This window comes from Coccinella septempunctata, chromosome 3 (assembly GCF_907165205.1).
Source record: "Coccinella septempunctata chromosome 3, icCocSept1.1, whole genome shotgun sequence".
In the NCBI taxonomy this organism is placed as follows: Eukaryota; Metazoa; Arthropoda; class Insecta; order Coleoptera; family Coccinellidae; genus Coccinella; species Coccinella septempunctata.
The window spans coordinates 43,473,357-43,492,211 of NC_058191.1; the positions used below are offsets into that span (position 1 = coordinate 43,473,357).

General features: G+C 36.9%; 2 protein-coding genes across 2 annotated transcripts; one reads left to right on the forward strand and one right to left on the reverse strand.

The window, feature by feature from the left end:
- Positions 1–933: 933 nt before the first annotated feature.
- On the forward strand, positions 934–5,735 carry LOC123309709. The gene is made up of 6 exons (XM_044892935.1): positions 934–1,845; positions 2,795–2,906; positions 4,887–4,910; positions 4,963–5,147; positions 5,200–5,310; positions 5,365–5,735. The coding sequence occupies exons 1-6, from the start codon at positions 1,468–1,470 to the stop codon at positions 5,614–5,616; spliced, it is 1,062 nt and encodes a 353-aa protein (XP_044748870.1). The 5' UTR covers positions 934–1,467; the 3' UTR covers positions 5,617–5,735.
- LOC123309708 lies at positions 3,037–6,124 on the reverse strand. The gene is made up of 3 exons (XM_044892933.1): positions 5,893–6,124; positions 4,550–4,832; positions 3,037–4,420 (listed from the first exon to the last, which is right to left on the reverse strand). The coding sequence occupies exons 1-3, from the start codon at positions 5,966–5,968 to the stop codon at positions 3,958–3,960; spliced, it is 822 nt and encodes a 273-aa protein (XP_044748868.1). The 5' UTR covers positions 5,969–6,124; the 3' UTR covers positions 3,037–3,957.
- Positions 6,125–18,855: the final 12,731 nt, after the last annotated feature.

The window sequence follows — 18,855 nt, forward strand, 5'->3', positions numbered from 1 at the left end:
AGCTTAAAGACTACGATAATTTTGGACTGAGTCACTTTTACAAGTGTACCTGTGTTAGGTGTTTCGAAGAAAAACACCAGGAACTCCACAAAGAAAATTCTTAGGGCCGGAGTTTTGCCACATTACTCACGACCGATCGCATCTTTTTTTGTTGATTCATCCGGTTTGGTTGGGAAAGTCTTTCTCTTCTCGTCTCAGGTATTTCTCCGAATTTCCAACAAGGCTTTAATGAAAAAGTCGACTCACAGCTTTAATGAACCTGCAATATACTGCGTTTATTTTTATCTTCGGGATGATTCAGTTGAGGTTGCTAATGTTTTATTGTGTCGCATTCGTTAATTGTGCTAAAAAGACGTTTGAGGTTTGGATTATTGGATTGTAATGGTGCTTGCACGAGTATTGCGTTCTTGGAAAATTCGATAGGCGATAAAGAATCGAATTTTTCAATGTCACACGTGTTGAAACAACACTTCCAACCAAACTTACATGAAATCATGGAGTATATTGGGTGGCCGAAATTTTCATTCAGCCTCATCAGAAAATATGTATTGAAATGGCGTCTGTTTTTGAATTCTGAGGGTCTGAATACGTTCCTGTCAATTTCAATAGGCAAAATACGTTGCATGGTTTCGGATTTATAGGCGCCTGAAATTTGGTTTCTTCAATACGTGAAGAATATCCATCAAAATAAATTGAAGCACTGTTGTAGAGTACCCAAAAGACCCTGTGCGGAATTTGATGGAAATCACATCACTAAAGATTGAAAAGAATCTTGATAAAATTTTGAAACTCAGAAACTGTTCGCCTGATGACGTTCGAATTTCGCAAGAACCTTCAAAACGTTAATTCAGAGTCGAGTACCAGTTTTCAATAATATGTAAACAATATTATTGAAAAAACTGGGAAAATATTTCTTCCTTTGAGTCAAGCAGCATTCGGCCAGTTAAGTACCTGGATGGGTGACCGAGTAAAAACCTGCTTACTTCACGTCAATACTCTCCCTTTTCTCATATGATCTATTTATACTTAGCAGTGTCCCAAATTAGAATATAGAAAGAATGTAAATAATTCACTCGAGGTAGGCTTGAATTTACGTAAAAATTTGGCGCACAGGCTGGTTGATTCTCGATACACGAATTTCTCTCGCACACCTCCGCATCGACAGCCTCGATAAGAAGTTACGTATCGAGATATCTCGTATAGACCGCGAATTCTGAGAATCGGAAATCGACCCAAACTTCCGATTTCAAAATCCGATTAAGATTCAGCTCGCGACCCAAGCCTGTAAGTCATCCTATCCTACGTTCCACCATGCATCACGTTGTTGTAGCACCTCCACTTTACTATCACCAGTATCACCACCCAGACCTTCCAGATCGTCACTTGCTTCCAACAGTACCTGACTTAACTGAGCCGAGGTCGTCAGGCTCGTGATAAACGATTTAAAGAATTCGATCGCCTACGACGATGACAATAAAAGTTTTCCATCATCGCTTGACCACTCGGTGTTTTGACGTCTTGGTGTGGTCGCTCTTCGGTTTGACAGTGGCCGTTTGCGTTTCCTCCACGGAATCTGCGAGGAAGAATCAGGTTAGGTTTTCCGACGATGTCATAGTTTTTCCGAAAGAAGAGGTTTTGGCCGGGAAGGGAAAGAGGAGCGAGAATGAGGAGTATAAGATGCCAGGGTTGTTCCACCACGACCCGGAGTTCCATAAGCTGCATCCGGAGTTTTCCGTCAGGAGGAGAGATCACGATGACGCGATCCAGAGGAATCCAGAAGTCTACAAGATCCGAGGTGATAAGAGTCAGAAGGATGACTTGGAGGTCTATGAACAGAATGTAACAGTGAGTACAAATATGACAGTTTTAAGTTTTTTTTTTAGTTGGAAATTAACATTCTTCGTAGAAAATTTATCCTCAAAAAGAACAAGAACGATCCACTATTTTCACACATGATTTGATGTCAGTTGCTTAACTATTCGAAGCTTGATCAAAATCAAAAAAATGTCATCCTCCCTGCATCCCTATTTTGTAATTCATTTAAAATGTAAATTTCCCATGATTTTTGAGATATTATCATGTTATTGTTCGAATAAAACGAATGGGTTTCAAAAATGACAATTCAAATATGATTATTTTCGCGGTGCTGCAGTGTTACCAACCCTTTATTCGAAACATTGAACTCTAAAAGAAGTTCTTTTAGAGTTCAATGGTTCGAAAAACTGCGATAACCTTAAATCAAAAATTCTTCCCCAAGATTAAATTTTTCGAATCTGATTACAATTTTATTTGATCGGTGCAATTCGAACTTTCGTTTAAAACATCGACGAAGAGAAGATTTCCAAATGAATTTTCCCAACTGATTCACCTTTCACGATAAAAACGGTCGATGACACGATGATCAAATCGGGATTTTCATTGATGAAACAAATGATTTTTCATCGAGATCAGATAAAATCGATCGTTACAAATCGCAACCGGGGTTTTTCATTGTTATCTAATTTTCAAAATTCCACGATGACTCAAAACAAGGTAGTTCGTTCAACTTGTATGTTTTGAAATCTATGTTCCTCTCCTATGATAGGTTGGCTGCACTGATTTCCTTTGGCGCGTAAATATCGTTGAAGTTAAAATGGAAGATAAGTTTCTTCGTCGTCTTACGTGTGTTTTTTCACGTCTTGAAGGAGTTGTTACCGAAATTATGTGTTGTGAATCGATCTTGAAGTGTATGAAATGTACGACAGACAATGTTACGAATAATTAACCCTTCTGTAATTGCACTTGACCTTTTCAGATCCCCCTCGATTTGATTCAAGAGATTAATGAGATAGGGGACTTGAACGAGATAGCTAGGAGATTTGTGGAAGGGGACGAACAGGTGTACCCTGATACTTCGATATTAACAGGTAATAACACAGATTTTTTTCAAACGTTTATTCAATTCAAGTAGGTATAAAAATGTAACAGTTTTAATTTATTGTCTCACCTAATGTGGCACATCCAATCACAGGGAATTTTTCATAGTAGTACTGGGGGTTGAAATGGAATATTTACATTTTATTTACTGCTTTACATTATAAAAATCAATCAATTCAAGTTTACAATGTCTTCGAACTTGTTAGGAAAGATCCACAACAAAGTATACCGGTGGAATAATTCGATAAATCTCAATCTCCAGGAATATGTATAATTTACATAAAAATGTACAGAGCGTACTTGTCAAAACTACCCTAAAATACAAAATTAATTATCAATATCATAACTGAACGTATTCGAAAATGGTTATGGTATCGTATAAAGTGTAAAGGGATTTTATATAAACTTTTAAAAACCTCAACAATTGCACTAAGCTAAATCTGAAAAAAAGGAATGGTCGAAGATCCTTGCAGAGGGGGATGGAACGGAAAAATGGTCAATATCACATCAGATTCAAGGTTTTAATCAATTTTCTTATATTAATGTTCTTGAAACATTTGCATTTAATCATTTCAGGCGAAATTGTGGTTTTTTATGGAAAAATTAGGGTATTATTCAAAACAATCTGTAATATTGGGGGTAAAGCGCACAAAATTAATTTTATTCTTCGTTTATTTCTAGTGAAACAAATTGAAAAATACACTTTCCGACATAGTAAAAATAATTAAAACAACAATTAATGATGGAGAAACAAACCTGTTCATATTTTAAAAGTACTGAAGCAATCAAATTCCATTTATTTTCAAGAAAATGCACTAGAAGTGAAAGAAACTCAGTAGGAGACTTCCTAGTGCATTTTCCCTGCCTCTCCTTGTTTCTGATGTTATATTTCCCACCGAGAAAATAGTACGATTCAAAAACAAAATTCCCAACATCATGACTAGACTTTTTTCATTTGAAAACGATGGTACTAACTACCATCAGCGATTTGAATTTTTTACAAGTAAAACTTTGATCTGCAACGATTCGACCTCGGTAACTTCAATCCTTCAACTCTGCCTCCTCGAACTCCTTCAATAGATTCCTCCTACATTTGACGTTCCCCTCGTATATTATCAGGTAGATGCTGCAATCTTGACTGGAGGTAGACGAGTAGGCTATGCTCAACTTGCAAGGCCTCTTCCACCTGCACTCGGTCTGTAACTTCTTGAGGCTGGGCTTGCGAAACTCCACATGTCCGTCTGAGGTCATGTATTTTATATGTACGGATTCTAGTTCGCTCTCGACTATGTCAGTTTCTAAGGGGGAATTCTCTGTTTGGTCCCCATCTCCATTTCGTCTCGGCCTTTTTGCCGGGGAGCATAATTCCAGACGTTTTTTAACTCCCCTCCTTCCTTCCTGCCTCGACTTGGAAGTCGAGGGTATGGACACCGATTTGGTTGGGGTTTTTGGCTCGTTTGATTTAGGAGGGCTGAAGAAAGGCATCGAAACTTTCTTTGGCTCACTGAAAAATTTAATGAGATATTGCAGATAGGAGGAACTGTACATAACCTAACCTAACCCCAAACCTGTCAAACTTGACAGTTTTAGCTGTCAAAAAAAAAAACAGATCTAACCTATCATGTAGACTTACCTAGGTAACTTTACAACGTGAGTATCTCTGAATCCAATCTTTTCGACCGGTTTAGCATTATCGAATAAGTGTCCAACATTTACCAGGTTGGTCTTGATGTAATTGGTCACGTTTTTTTGTCCTCTTATTGTGTGACCAAAATAGTCCAGTACTACGTTTTCTGATAAAAAGTATTTGGTCTTATCGTTAAAACTGTGAATTAGATCGAGGTAAAAGTTACAAAACGTAGAAGCATCTTTCAATTGGTCGTCGGTGAATTCCATATTTTCGGTTTTATCTGTATCTGTAAAAATAAATAATTTATCTCCATTTAATAGCAACTATTTTATTGTTTCAGATCGGTTTGGAGCAGGAGAAAGAAGTAAGTTCAAATCGGTATCTTTTGATCTAATCTAATTTACATTGATTTTTAGATGCTGCTGTCAAGCCTAAATCTGCAGGTTGCATGCCTGAATTACAAACGGTGCAATTAGCAACTTCCCTAGATGCTAGCATCTTGTACATCCCACAATGTACAAGAATCGAGAGATGCGGTGGCTGTTGCAGCCATCATTTACTAAGTTGCCAACCGGTTGAAACCCAACCGGTCAGTTATTCAGTAGGTTCTATTCAAATTCCCTCCAAAATCGTTACTGACCCAAATTTTGCAGGTTCTGAAGACTCAGTATGTCGGTGGTAAAAACCTGAAACTTGTTGGCAAAGAAATTGTGGTTTTGGAGAAACACACCAAGTGTAAATGTGACTGTAAAGTGAAACCAGAAGTAAGAAGTTTTTTTTTTGTGTTGGGCAGTGATTTAACAATTATTCTTTTGTAGGACTGTAATAGATTCCAAGTGTATAAAAAGTCAGAATGTCGTTGTGCTTGTACCAATACAGATGAAGAGAAGAAATGTTACAGAAAGAATCAAACAAAGTTATGGGATCCACAACTTTGTAGTTGTGTATGTAGAGAAGTGGCAGAATGTTCAACGGGATTCGAATTTGACCCAATTGAATGCAGATGTAGTCGAGTACCACCAAGAAATAGATACACTGAAGCAGAACCAAGAATCGACTATGAGAAATAACTAAACCCACTCAAACTAAATTATAACCAAATATTCTGTCCAAATGTGATATTTTAAATGTACATTATCTAAATTATTACTCCATACATAAAATAATAAATTGTTATGTTTGAAGTTTACTCAAGTGCATTTAAATACCCAGCAGGTTTGAAAATTTTCCATTGGTATGGCCCAATCTATTGGTCTTGCACAAGATCAAAAGATCGTGCGAGTGCAGACCTACTTTCTCCTCCCAAACCCGATTTAAATGTCCAGCATAAACAAAGAGTCACTTACCCATTCTGAATTTAAAGGGCCTTTGTAAGCAATAAAACGATTTTGACAACCTTTGTTTTTTCACTGGGACGAGCATTTTCAAAGGAACCTGGATTTTTTACATGGCTCGTTCGTCGTCAGTTCGAAATTTCCATGAAAAATTTAAATGTTTTTAGAACTTGGAAACCAGAGATTTGTTTGCGCATCGACAGTTTTCAAACTAGTTTATTTATAGCAATATGGCGGCGGTAGCGTCATATTGAGTTGGATGTATCGCTGTCAGGTGGCGCTGGGGGTGTCGTCTCGAAGAAATTGCCGAGTTGGCAGTTGGACTCGTTGCTGGTAGATGTCGCCAGGTGTTTTATCCTTATCATTTGGATATTCGTGGAGGAATAAGCCCATAATTTGTAATATAATGATTTCATTATGCATAATTGTATATATTGTCACCTTTCCAGGTGACTAATGAGATGCTTTTATAAAGGTGTTGTCACGATTTCGGTAAACCGATGAGCTTTACTGAGATGGATAGGAGGAAAAACCCTTAGATCAGTGATAATTAAAAAGTCCCTGTTCTAATGATCGCATCTTTTCATTTTAGCGTGAATTCTTCATCAATGAGTCAAAGCCTCAAAGCCAATCACTTGAGACCATTTATGAATTCGAAAACTATAGATATTTGAGCAAAATATTATATGAGGTTCTATTTCCAAAAATCGCACAGGTGTTTTACCCCAATGTTTATGGGTATAAACACATACATCATGTTCGCACTTCATTTCCAAGCACCACAAGAATAAATCACTTGTCGACCAACAAACCAAACAATAAAAAATACTCATAAAATGCCTTCTGGTCTGGTACGACCCCTGTAATCGGTATTAAGTATGAATTATTTACAACCCGACGACATTCTGACATAATTGAATCGGAATAATCATTGTCATCTCGAGCGTCAACATAAAAAACCGACAAATTACCGGCTGAAAGAAATGAAAATTACAGAAAACAAGCTCCGAGACCTCCCGATCCCTTTGATCTGACCGCCGCCGCCTGTATCGAATATCGGCGTACCGAAAACTTAATCCAGTTCCTATTCCTAGAGCGTGAACGAAAAACTGTGGAAAATACGAGCGTTTTATGGTTTCCTTTGTCGGCGTTTCGCCAGTGCAATAACGCAGATAGGCTCTTATCGCCACGTTTGAAGTTGACTTAGGTTATGGAGTCTTGTTTGAAAGTCGGTTTGCAGCCGGTCGTTACTCCAACGTGATTCGCTCCTTAAAACTGTACCGATTCCGTTCGTTGTTTATATTTTTATTCGGCTTGTTCAACAAACCGTGACGGCATCCATTCACTAGAAGGCATGTTTGGAATCTCGTAACATCACAACGGAATTCAAATAGAAAGAGCATTTGGAAGAGGAAATGACTTTGATTTTTTAGGGCAAAGGGACATGCATAAATAGTACAGGGGCAGTCGAAAAGAAAGGAGTTCATAGACCTTAATTAGGCCATGCGATTTAGCTTAACTCATGTTATACCTAAAGTTGATATGAAAGACCCACTATTATACGATCGAATGTATCTAGAGGGTGGTTTTTGTTCCCGCACTGTGCAGTATCATAGTGACGACAACGGACGAAAAGTTGTTGCGGATGAAAAATAAAAACAGTCTGAAAATGTCTTATTTCGGTGAGATCGGTGAAAGAAAATGTCGATCAGTAGTGTTTTGATCACCAATTTCGTGAAAGTCATGTAATTTTTCTGCCTTTTCCTTCCACTAATAATTTTTTCCTTCACTAATTCCAGTAGAACAGATTAATTACAGTCTCTCGTTTAATCAGAGCCGTTCAATTTAACCCAATTAAAAGGCTGCCTTGTCTGATATGAAATAGGATGAAATATACGTTGTTAAGTAAAATAACCCCTTTTAATCGACTCGGATGACGAAGACCATCCAGTGGTTAAAACATAAGAACCTCTCATGTTCCAGACACGGAGATATAGATAAAGGCAAGGCGTGTAACGTTTCCGTTCCGAAATATACCGCATTATGCGTTTTTTTTTATAATAAGCATAGCTATAATCTGGAAGACTAGTAGGTATACTTGTGTACGTCTTCTAGAACCTCTGATAATGGTACACTATTATTGAGGAATCGTATCACAAGAGAGTGCGTGACTATTAACATTCTTGGAAGCTTGGTAACATCCAGCACGGTCGTGTTTTATCTTTCCTCTCGACGTTTATATTTCAAAGGTAGGAATTATGTAGTATTATTCCCATTACATCGAGGTCACGTTCGTTAATCATTAGCGTTTCTTTATGTTGATGAGGATAATGAGTGAAAGGTGGTTTAGAAGGAGATGTCAATGCTTGTTTATGACAGCGTGTGGGAAGATGGTCTGATTTGCTATTATTTTGTGTTTTTCTCTGAATTACACGAATATTTCATACTAGCCTTGAAGCCTTTTGTATGTGCAACCAAGGACGCTGGGTATTTTATGCCTCACATGAATAAAACTCACTGAGTAAGTGACAAATACAAACTCTATCACCTTTTTCAATATATCTCATATTCCTTGGTGAAAACCCCTTAAATTACCTACTTACTATCGACATTCTCAAAAGGTGTGTCAAAAATTCACTTTAGGTATGTGTATCTTGTTGATATATTCGTGTATAATGTTAATTTTCTGGTGAAGATTTATTGATTGTGACTGAAAATTAATAGAAATAAAAATGATACACTTATCAGGATAATAACTGGTGCATACTCGTCATTTATCACCAACCTCACAATTAAAAACGTAATTTATTCAAGAATTTACCCTCACAGTAGTCTGCGTGCATTGATTTCATCGTGCATCATTTGTTTGTCGATAAATCTTCAACAGTTCAACGTTGCTCTTTCTGCATCGATATCTACTCCATCAGAAGTAGTTTATTACACATAATTATACATCGACAATCCACCCGTAGTTATTACTCGAAAAACAAAAAAAAAAGGCACAACACAGCGGGGGATAGTGGCACAATAGGTAGGTTTGTGTAGCTCGGTAGCTCAGGTAGCGTCAGAATAAATTAATCGACTTGTACGTGGTTATTAAATTCCGATGTTGATTTGAATTTGATTATCTTGGTCAGTCTTAGGAAAGGATCTCACCGAGCTAATACAGTTCGATGAGTGTTCGTGCAAGAATGCCGTGAAGTATTGAAGGTTTAATAACCTATAGCAAATATATTATACATTTGTATCCCGAAGATCGATACACTGCTCAAAAATAGAAGTGGATATTTGAGAAAAAACATAATTTTTCCACTTAGGTCAAATTTTCAGTATGTTTACCTATTAGACACATACAAAATATGGTCCTTATGACAATTAATGGCATAATTGAAAAGAATCACCAGAAACTCGGTTTTTATGGGTGTTTTTTTTTCTGGTCCATATGTGTGTGATAGCCTTACAACTTCTAAAATTAGTGTGTTGGTGACAGAAAGAACTTTCATATTCTACCAGATATAATTTTAATTTTTCTCATTTCTCTACTTAGTATGTTGTCGCTCAAAAGCAGACATACTTACTGTTGCATGCCATTCTAGACAGGTTAAACATATGTAGACACCCAACTTCATGTATGTATATGTACATCAGTACATATACAGAGTGTATACAGGGTACCGAAAAAAATGTTATTTTCAGTTCTATCTCAGTTTAGTTTATCGAATGAAACGAATTTCGGAATATAGTTTCTCATTCATTTGATGAATCTTTTTCGAACACAAGATATCACCAATACGTACCATAAAATACCAAAAATTTAAAGAACCCAATTCTTGAAACTAAGTTGGACACTATCTTAATGAACATTTGAACGTTTTGTAAAATAACAGTATTCTTTAATTATTCTTTTCTCGTACATTGAGTAAATTGATGTTCAAAAATTGAGAAGTGAAAACTTAAAATAGCTATATCTTTTGATCAGGGCTGAATCGGAAAAAAAGGTGTAGGATAAAAGTGCTTCTTCCTCTCAAGAATCTACTGTTAAAATATTTGTTCGTTTTATACCTGCTTCATAAAAATATTGTATATTCAACTTGTATTACCAAATATTGGAGAAGTAAATCAAAAATGAATAAAACACTTGACGAAACAACATTTTAATTGATACTCCCTATATACCATTAAATGCCTCACAAACCATAAAGATTGCATCGTGTTCACACGATCCTTCGGGTAATTACAACGCATCTTCTCTGATATGCAAAGCGTAACAATCCCGACTACAATGTTTTCCGACTTTAACGGCCGAAAGGCAATTATTTCCCCTCAATTTTTAGATCGCTACATGATTTCCACGCCAAGTACAAGATGGAACATAAACAACCGTTTAGACGCTAACGAACTTTCCTACGTGCACATCCGAGTATTGTTCTACGGGGTCGTTTTATGTTCTAATTTATATTGACGGCTGATCGGTTTTCGAACAAGGGTGCGACTCCAAAATTCGTTATAGGACATGGAATAACTTTTAATTGAGTTGTATAATTCGAAAACAAATTCCAGGGGCTGTGAAATAGAGGTAGGGTAGGCCCTTTTAGTGAAATTGTCGTGAATGATGGTTTAGGGTCATCGATTTCCGTTGTAACCGACATTTAACCATTAAGAATGGAGGAAATGTTCGAAGTATTGCAAGAAGTGAGAACTACTTAACGTGAAACGTTTTTTTTATCACGGGTTGTGATTTTTGATTGTGGATGATGCGCTGGTTGGTAGGACTTTGATAAAGTAAAAAGAATACGATAAAAACAACTTGAAGCACCTTAGTTTTCTATTTAACATATAACCACGAATAAAAATGAATTTATACGTGATCCCAATCAATTTTTGAGCAGTGTATTTCGAACTCAATTGGTCGGATTGCACCGAATACCACTTCCAAGAGCCAAGAGAGCATTTGCTCGGTCGGAAATCTGGTAGTCTATTTTCGGAAGTCTTCTCAAGTAGTTACAGCACACACCAGATATCAGGCGAGTGCATATACAACGAACGATAAGGAAAGATATACAAGGAACCCACTACCGTTTATGCATCTTTGGAAATTTATCTCACCACGAACCTCTGGTCGATGTCAGTGACTCGTTTTAATCACGAGAGCCTCCCTGCTTCCCCCCAACCCCTGTGGGTGTGCTATATCAAGAAGCCTCTCCCTGATTGTTCTTGTGAATCACATTTAACGCAGAGAGTTGTGGTTCCGAGTTATGCATGTGTTTTCATTTTTCATATAGGTACAGGGTGTGAATAGATGAGTGGTTCCTTATCAGAAAATAGTGTGGATATATTTCTTTTAGCTTGCTCTGTTTAGATACAGCCTCCTTAAAGTTTTTGTTAGAAACCATAAAACTGACTGAAATGGAATTAAATTAAATTTTGGTAGTGTTCCTTCATAAATGATGTAAATTTGAGTTCGAAGATTACTTCAGCTTATACGACGTATCTGTTGATAGATTTTTTCTTGTAGCTGGTAGTTGTTTTTCCTTGTCATTCGCATTGAGTTATCGCTTCAATTATAAAATTATTTATTGGCTATAGATCAATGACTAATACCCTTTCATTTGCTCAAGTGTGTGCCATGAATATTCAAACGTATTTGTTATCGCACGATCAACGAAAGAATAAACGATATACAGGGTTTCTCAAAACAACAAAAACATGTCCATAACGCCAGTACATTTCTTGCTGAACTGCATCACTATACACTGTGACTTTTTGACTCGTACAAATATTCTAACAGTAGATTCTTGTGGTAAAAAAAAAACACTTTTTTCCTTTACAATTTTTTTCGAAGCGGCTCGGTTCAAAAGATACAGGCTGTTGAAAAATCATAAAAAAGTGGTATCTCTCGAACGGGTTTTTCGAATGAAACGAATATCGGAATATAGTTTTTCATTCATTTGATGAATCTTTTCCGAACACAAGATATCACCCACATCTTCCAGTTTTCTCATTATGACCATTACGTACCATAAAAATAGGTACTAAGAATTCAAAGAACACAATTCTTGAAACTAAGTTGAATGCTATATCTAATAAATATTCGAACGTTGTGTAAAATAAAAGTTTTACTAATATTTTCTCGTATAATGCGTTGTTTTCGAGTAATTTGAGACTCAAAAATCAAAAAGTATCTTTGAAATTTGAAAAATTGGGTACTTTGGCTGAATAACTCTGTTTCGACAGATGTGTAGTGTCAGAGATTTAGCTTGTTATTCTGGAGGCACAGCTCATTATGAAAACTCAAAATGGCAAAATCTTTTTATCAGGGCCGAATCAGAAAAAATGGTATAGTAAAAGCGTTTCTTTTGACCTCAAGAATCTACTGTTGAAATATTTGTACGAGTCGCAGGCTCACCCTGTATATGCAATCTTTGAAGCATTCGATAGGTATGTTAGTGTTTTACTGAGAGGACAAAGACATAGAAGAGACGTTTACGATCGCTCATTTGAGCCCCAAAAAAATTGGCCATCAATTAACCCCAACCATCGAGAAGCAATTTTCACCACGACTCGATGTCATTATTTTAGCGACTACCTTTATTACCACCATCCAGTTGGCGAGGAATATTCCCTGCCAAACAAGGTAATAAAGCTTCTGTTTATTCTCGCACCATAAAAAGAACACACCAAACCGAGGAGTCATCACCTACGGCCTAGTTCGGACATTCGGAAACGAGCGCATGCTCGGCAACCAGAGATTTCTTGCCGCGGCACGGTAGCCTCGTCTTATTGTGGTTACGCCCCATAAAGGAAATCGTATTTTTTGATTGACTCGGACTTACCCCGAGGTTGAATTCTGAAATGGAATTTGTGTAACCAGATTGCCTTTTATGGGACTGTATTAGACGTCTAGGAGATCGTTCTCTTTGTTGGGACGATACGATTGTTTGGAGAAAATGGTTTGTCTGGCAGCAACACATACAGGTGGTCCAAAGAAATACGCTTTATTTGATGTTTCTCCGAATGCTTCTTAAAAATAGATATTACTCAAAACAAATTAAAATAGTATAGCAAGGTCTAAACTACAAGGACTACAAACTTCATTTTTTTCCTATAACATTTTTTCGGATTCGGCCCTGATAAAAAGATATAGCCATCTTGAGTTTTCATAATGAGCTGTGCCACACCTGGAAAAACAGAATTACCTTCAGAATAACTAGCTGAATCTATGACACTACACATTCGTGTATCTTTTGAACAGAGTTTTATTCAGCCAAAGTACCCAATTTTTCGAATTTCACAGATATTCTTTATTTTTGAACACCAACCTAGTTTCAAGAGTTCGGTTCTTTGAATTTTTGGTATTTTTATGGTACGTAATGGTTATAACATTTTCTTATGGTTTTTCAACAGTCTGTATCTTTTAAACCGAGCTGATTCGGAAAAAATGGTAAAAAAAAGCATTACTTTGGACCTCAAAAATCTACTGTTAAAATATTTGTACTAGGCATACACTCACCCTGAATAGTCAAGGCTAGCAAAAAGGCGGGACAATAGAATTTGTTCTTTTTTTAAATTTAACTCATTCGGTTTTTTATACACTATAATGATCCTTCTAGAAGGCACTGCCTTGAATTACTTACGTCACATGTACTCCCAAAACCCTGTGAGACAAGTCTCCTACTCGAACATATAAATCCCTGCATTATTGTTCCAGAATGTTTTTCACTTTCAAGTTTTACAACCTCATCAATTACCAGTTATGGATGCAACCCACAACATCCGAACAGCCCGATGCGGGATTTCAAAAGAAGTCAACTTCTGTGAACCCTTTCATTTCACGCTGAACCTCGCATCGAACAAATATGGGACTAATATTTTACCCTAATAAAACCTCTCGAAGCGATTTTTACGACTTTTATGAGTTATTATAGTTTTTCTCCGGAACAGTCAAGCACCATGAAAAATATGCCCTTTTGTATTCTTTTTCAGGCTCTTGGGAGGACGCATTGAGAAATACGTTGAAGGAATTATTGGATTCGTTTATTGAGTTCGAATGGTGAACTTTTTAGTATTTATATTACCCCTGTATGAGAGCCATTCAAAAATATTTTCATCAGAATGTATAATTTGGTATTTTGAGATAAAAATCAGAATTCTGTGATACAAGTAGGAATTCCGAGCCACGAGTCAGAATTTTGAGCTGCATACCAGTCGAAATTCTTAGATTCAAGATTCAAGTCAGAATTTTGAGTTGCAACTCAGAATTCTGAGGTGCAAGTCGAAATTTTAAGATTTTTAGGTCATACATACTTCAAAATGTGAATTCTCACTTACACCTAAGAATTCTGACTTGCACCTCAGAATTCTCACTTGCACCTCAGAATTCTCACTTGCACCTCAGAATTCCGACTTGCAAGTGTGAATTCTGAACAGAATCCAAGAATTTTGAGCTGGATGCAGCTTGAAAATCTGATTTGTACCTCAGAATTTCGACTTGAAACTCAGATTTATGACTTGTGTCTAGGAATTCTGACTTTTACCTTGAAATTCCGACTTGCATCTCAAAATTTCGACTTGCATCTCAAAACTCCGACTTACAAGTGTGAATTCTCACTTACACCTAAGAATTCTGACTTGCACCTCAGAATTCTCACTTGCATCTCAGAATTCTCACTTGCACCTCAGAATTCCGACTTGCAAGTGTGAATTATGAACAGAATCCAAGAATTTTGAGCTGGATGCAGCTTGAAAATCTGATTTGTACCTCAGAATTTCGACTTGAAACTCAGAGTTTTGACTTGTGTCCAGGAATTCTGACTTTTACCTTGAAATTCCGACTTGCAAGTGTGAATTCTCACTTACACCTCAGAATTCTGACTTGCACCTCAGAATTCTCACTTGCACCTCAGAATTCTGACTTGCACCTCAGAATTCTGATTTTCAAACTCAAAATTCTGACTCGAATTTCAAAATTTCGACTTGTATGCAGCTCAAAATTCTGATCGCGGCTTGGAATTCAGACTTGTTTCTCAGCATTCTGACTTCCTCAGAAAATGGAATTGCAACTCAGAATTTCGACTTGCTGATTAATTTTATTAAAAATTACTACTTGAAACAGGGACTAAAACAATTCAGGATGGTTGAATATGATAATTTCATCAAGATTTCAAAAATTTGCTATTGGAAATGGTTCCAGGTTGGTAAAGCATAAAAATCCAATGCAATAGTTGAAGAATCCATCTACCATTACCAATAATTTCGATAAATTCCAAGAAGCCTCTCCACATTCTGAAATGACATGCACAATAGCTATCTCATTAAGCTTTAATGGTCCGCATTTCTTAAATTACAGTATAGCACTCAAGCACCGATATTATATCTTAATGGCCATGTGGATTGAAAACTACCATAAATAAAAGATTTCGTGCCCAACACAGGTGTATATCTACCTGTGTAACACAGGTAGCTACAGCTTGACTGCCTCCTTACCCCTCGCTTCTCAAGTCCCTAGTTTGTTTGCCTTTTTTTTTTATCGCCGACTGGTTGTATTTTATAATGTAATCTTATCAAACCGATGCAGCTACCTCGGTTTTTTCAGAGTTGTTTTTATTCGGGGTACTTTGAAAGGATTCTTGTATGCCTAGACAATATTCGAGCTGTGAATTTGACTTCATGGGGAATAAATCATGTTTGAATTTTATGTTTCCCCGTGTTTAACTTTCGAAGTTTTTCTAGGCGTGGCAAAAATTTCATAAGAATTACTTTTCAATAATTCCAGAAAGAGAAAATCATTTCAATGGTCGTCAGAGTTCTATTGGCTTTTGAACATCTTGGTATATTATTTTCATCTAGTAGTCCAACACATTTTCCTAGTAAATAGATTCATCTAGTAGGTAAATCTCCCTAAAACTCATAGATTTGTGTAGAATAAGTAGAATTTTATGCAGAGCGATACATTCTGCCTTGGCTGATGCGATTGATTCACTTTGAGGGTTGATAAATGAAAACCTATATCGAACTATTTCGTTTCTAGCTTCATATATACGGTCAACCTCGAGATACAAACGGGTCCAGTTCTCAACCCTCTCTCTATTTCGCAAATTGAACCGTGTAAACGTTATAGAAGGGTATCGCTTTTGTCAACCCCTTTTTCGCACATACATTATTATAATTCTTGTACTGCCGGTCCTTTCATGAAATTTGGCACCCAAAGTATCGTGTGAAATTACCCTTGCGGTGTTTATAATGATTTCTTTGTTTGATTGTTGGGAGAAAACAGTGCAGAAGTCAAACCTCAAGTAATATATACCCACTCCATACCTTCAGATATAATTCTGATTAAAATAAACGCAAATTATTGATTTTCTGAGAAAATAAGTCCAGGATTTTGAGTACAGATCATGAATATAGGTTATTTGGAGTCGAAAAGGTCCCCTAGATCTTTGTCTGTATGGTTAGTTTACAAGATACAGGGTGTTAGATGTTTCCAAGAATCACTTCTCAGTAAAAAAATACTCGAGTGGAGCAATAGAAATGTTATTACATCGAAAATCTTTTGAAATTACAAAAATTGTTGAAATGGCCACACTCCAAGTAACACAGAGATTAATACCCTGATGAATTTGCTTCCAATGGTTATGGAATACCCTGAATAGTAAATTCTGTAATATTCTGTAATTTTTCTAACAAATATACAAAAGAATCAAAGGAGTTTAATCGATTGCGAGTACATGAGAAACACTTCTCTTTGTAACCTTCAACCGCGTGAGAATTTGACAGCTTCTCGTTCGTAACATCTGTAATTACTCCTTATTTCGCATTTTTTTCGTTCTACTGGCTGCATGAAAAGGGGAGAGGAATGAGAAAATCGTTGCAACATCCTTCCAGCATCCATCGTTGGCTCTCAACATTTGAATACGGAATTATGGGTTTGCGAAAACGACACAGAAAAGTGGTCCAATAAATGTCAAACGACATCACAAAGACTTTCGAGAGAGGTCTATGATTTAAACATCAAAAAGGAGATGACAAAAGCCCCTTACAAGTTTTCTTGGCCGTGTCGACAATAGATAATAACACGGAACGTCAAATGGAGCGTAAAGCCCCCACGTGATAACCCCTGAAAACTATTAGCAATAATAACTTCTAGCAATGCATAGAGAAGAACTAGGTTAGGGGTTGAGATGGGGTGAGCGTTACCAAGGTGGTGCATAATAATTCGATGAAACACCTTAATCACCTTCAAGTGTTTTCAGGTGTATTTTTAACACTTCTTAGGCAACAATAGATACAACTGAAGAGACTTTTGCCAGTTGACAAACACACCTAGTCCTTTGTTGAACGGTATTTTCGCGACCCTCTTTTTAAGGATTAGCACGCTAGAAACGGACGCATCTTTTTATCATGGAAAGGATGAGAGCGAGACGTTGTTTGCGATTTTTTTTCGTTGCGTTCTTTTGTGTCAACGGTGTTCTTGTCGAGATGTTCCAGTACAACTTCTTCGAGTAATTCGATCGAGTTTAATCCTTTTTCCGTTCACAAGATTATCTGCTATGACGCATATCTTCCAGAAAAATTATCACAGATCGGAAAGTGATACATCTTCCGAAAAAGCAACTCTTCTAGTAATAAATCTGAGAACAACAGTGATCTCCAAGTAACCGTTCGGTCTTGACGAATATTTAACTGACCCCATCTTTTTGGGAATTTTTCGAGGGTCACCTTTAGAGTAGAATATCTTCCAGAAAAATCATTACAGATCGAGAAGTGATACATGGTTCGAAAGAGTAACTCTTCTAGTTATAAATCTGAGAACAATAGCGATCTTGAAGCAACCGTTCGGTTTTGACGAATATTTAACTGACCCCATCTTTTTGGGAATTTTTCGAGGGTCACCTTTAGAGTAGTATATCTTCCTGAAAAATCATCACAGATCGAGAAGTGATACATAGTTCGAAAGAGTAACTCTTCTAGTTATAAATCTGAGAACAATAGCGATCTCGAAGCAACCGTTCGGTTTTGACGAATATTTAACTTACCTCATCATTTTGGGAATTTTTCGAGGGTCACCTTTAGAGTAGAATATCTTCCTGAAAAATCATCACAGATCGAGAAGTGATACATAGTTCGAAAGAGTAACTCTTCTAGTTATAAATCTGAGAACAATAGCGATCTCGAAGCAACCGTTCGGTTTTGACGAATATTTAACTTACCTCATCATTTTGGGAATTTTTCGAGGGTCACCTTTAGAGTAGAATATCTTCCTGAAAAATCATCACAGATCGAGAAGTGATACATAGTTCGAAAGAGTAACTCTTCTAGTTATAAATCTGAGAACAATAGCGATCTCGAAGCAACCGTTCGGTTTTGACGAATATTTAACTTACCTCATCATTTTGGGAATTTTTCGAGGGTCACCTTTAGAGTAGAATATCTTCTTGAAAAATCATCACAGATCGAGAAGTGATACATAGTTCGAAAGAGTAACTCTTCTAGTTATAAATCTGGGAACAATAGCGATCTCGAAGCAACCGTTCGGTTTTGATGACTTTTTAACTGACTCCATCTTTTTGGGAATTTTTCGATGGCTACCTTTCGAGTAGAATATCTTCCAGAAAAATCATCACAGATCAGAAAGTGATACACATTCCGAAAAAGTAACTCTTCTAGTAATAAATCCGAGAACTACAGAGATCTCGGAGGAACTGTCTTGACGAATTTTTAACTGACGGATTTTCGGCCTACCTTCTCCTAGATTTACCTATAGCAATCTTCCAACTACAGACCTGATGGAGAGTAACCGTAATCGGATTGCCCTATGCAGATGGAGTCCTTGGACGATAATATCCAAGATAAGTGTGCAATTATACGAGAAAGAATGAATCAATTCCGCTGAACGCTGTACCTTCCTATCCTCATGCCATTTTTCTCAGTCTTCGCTACAATAAATCAGGTACATCGAACAGCGGTCGAGAGGCGACA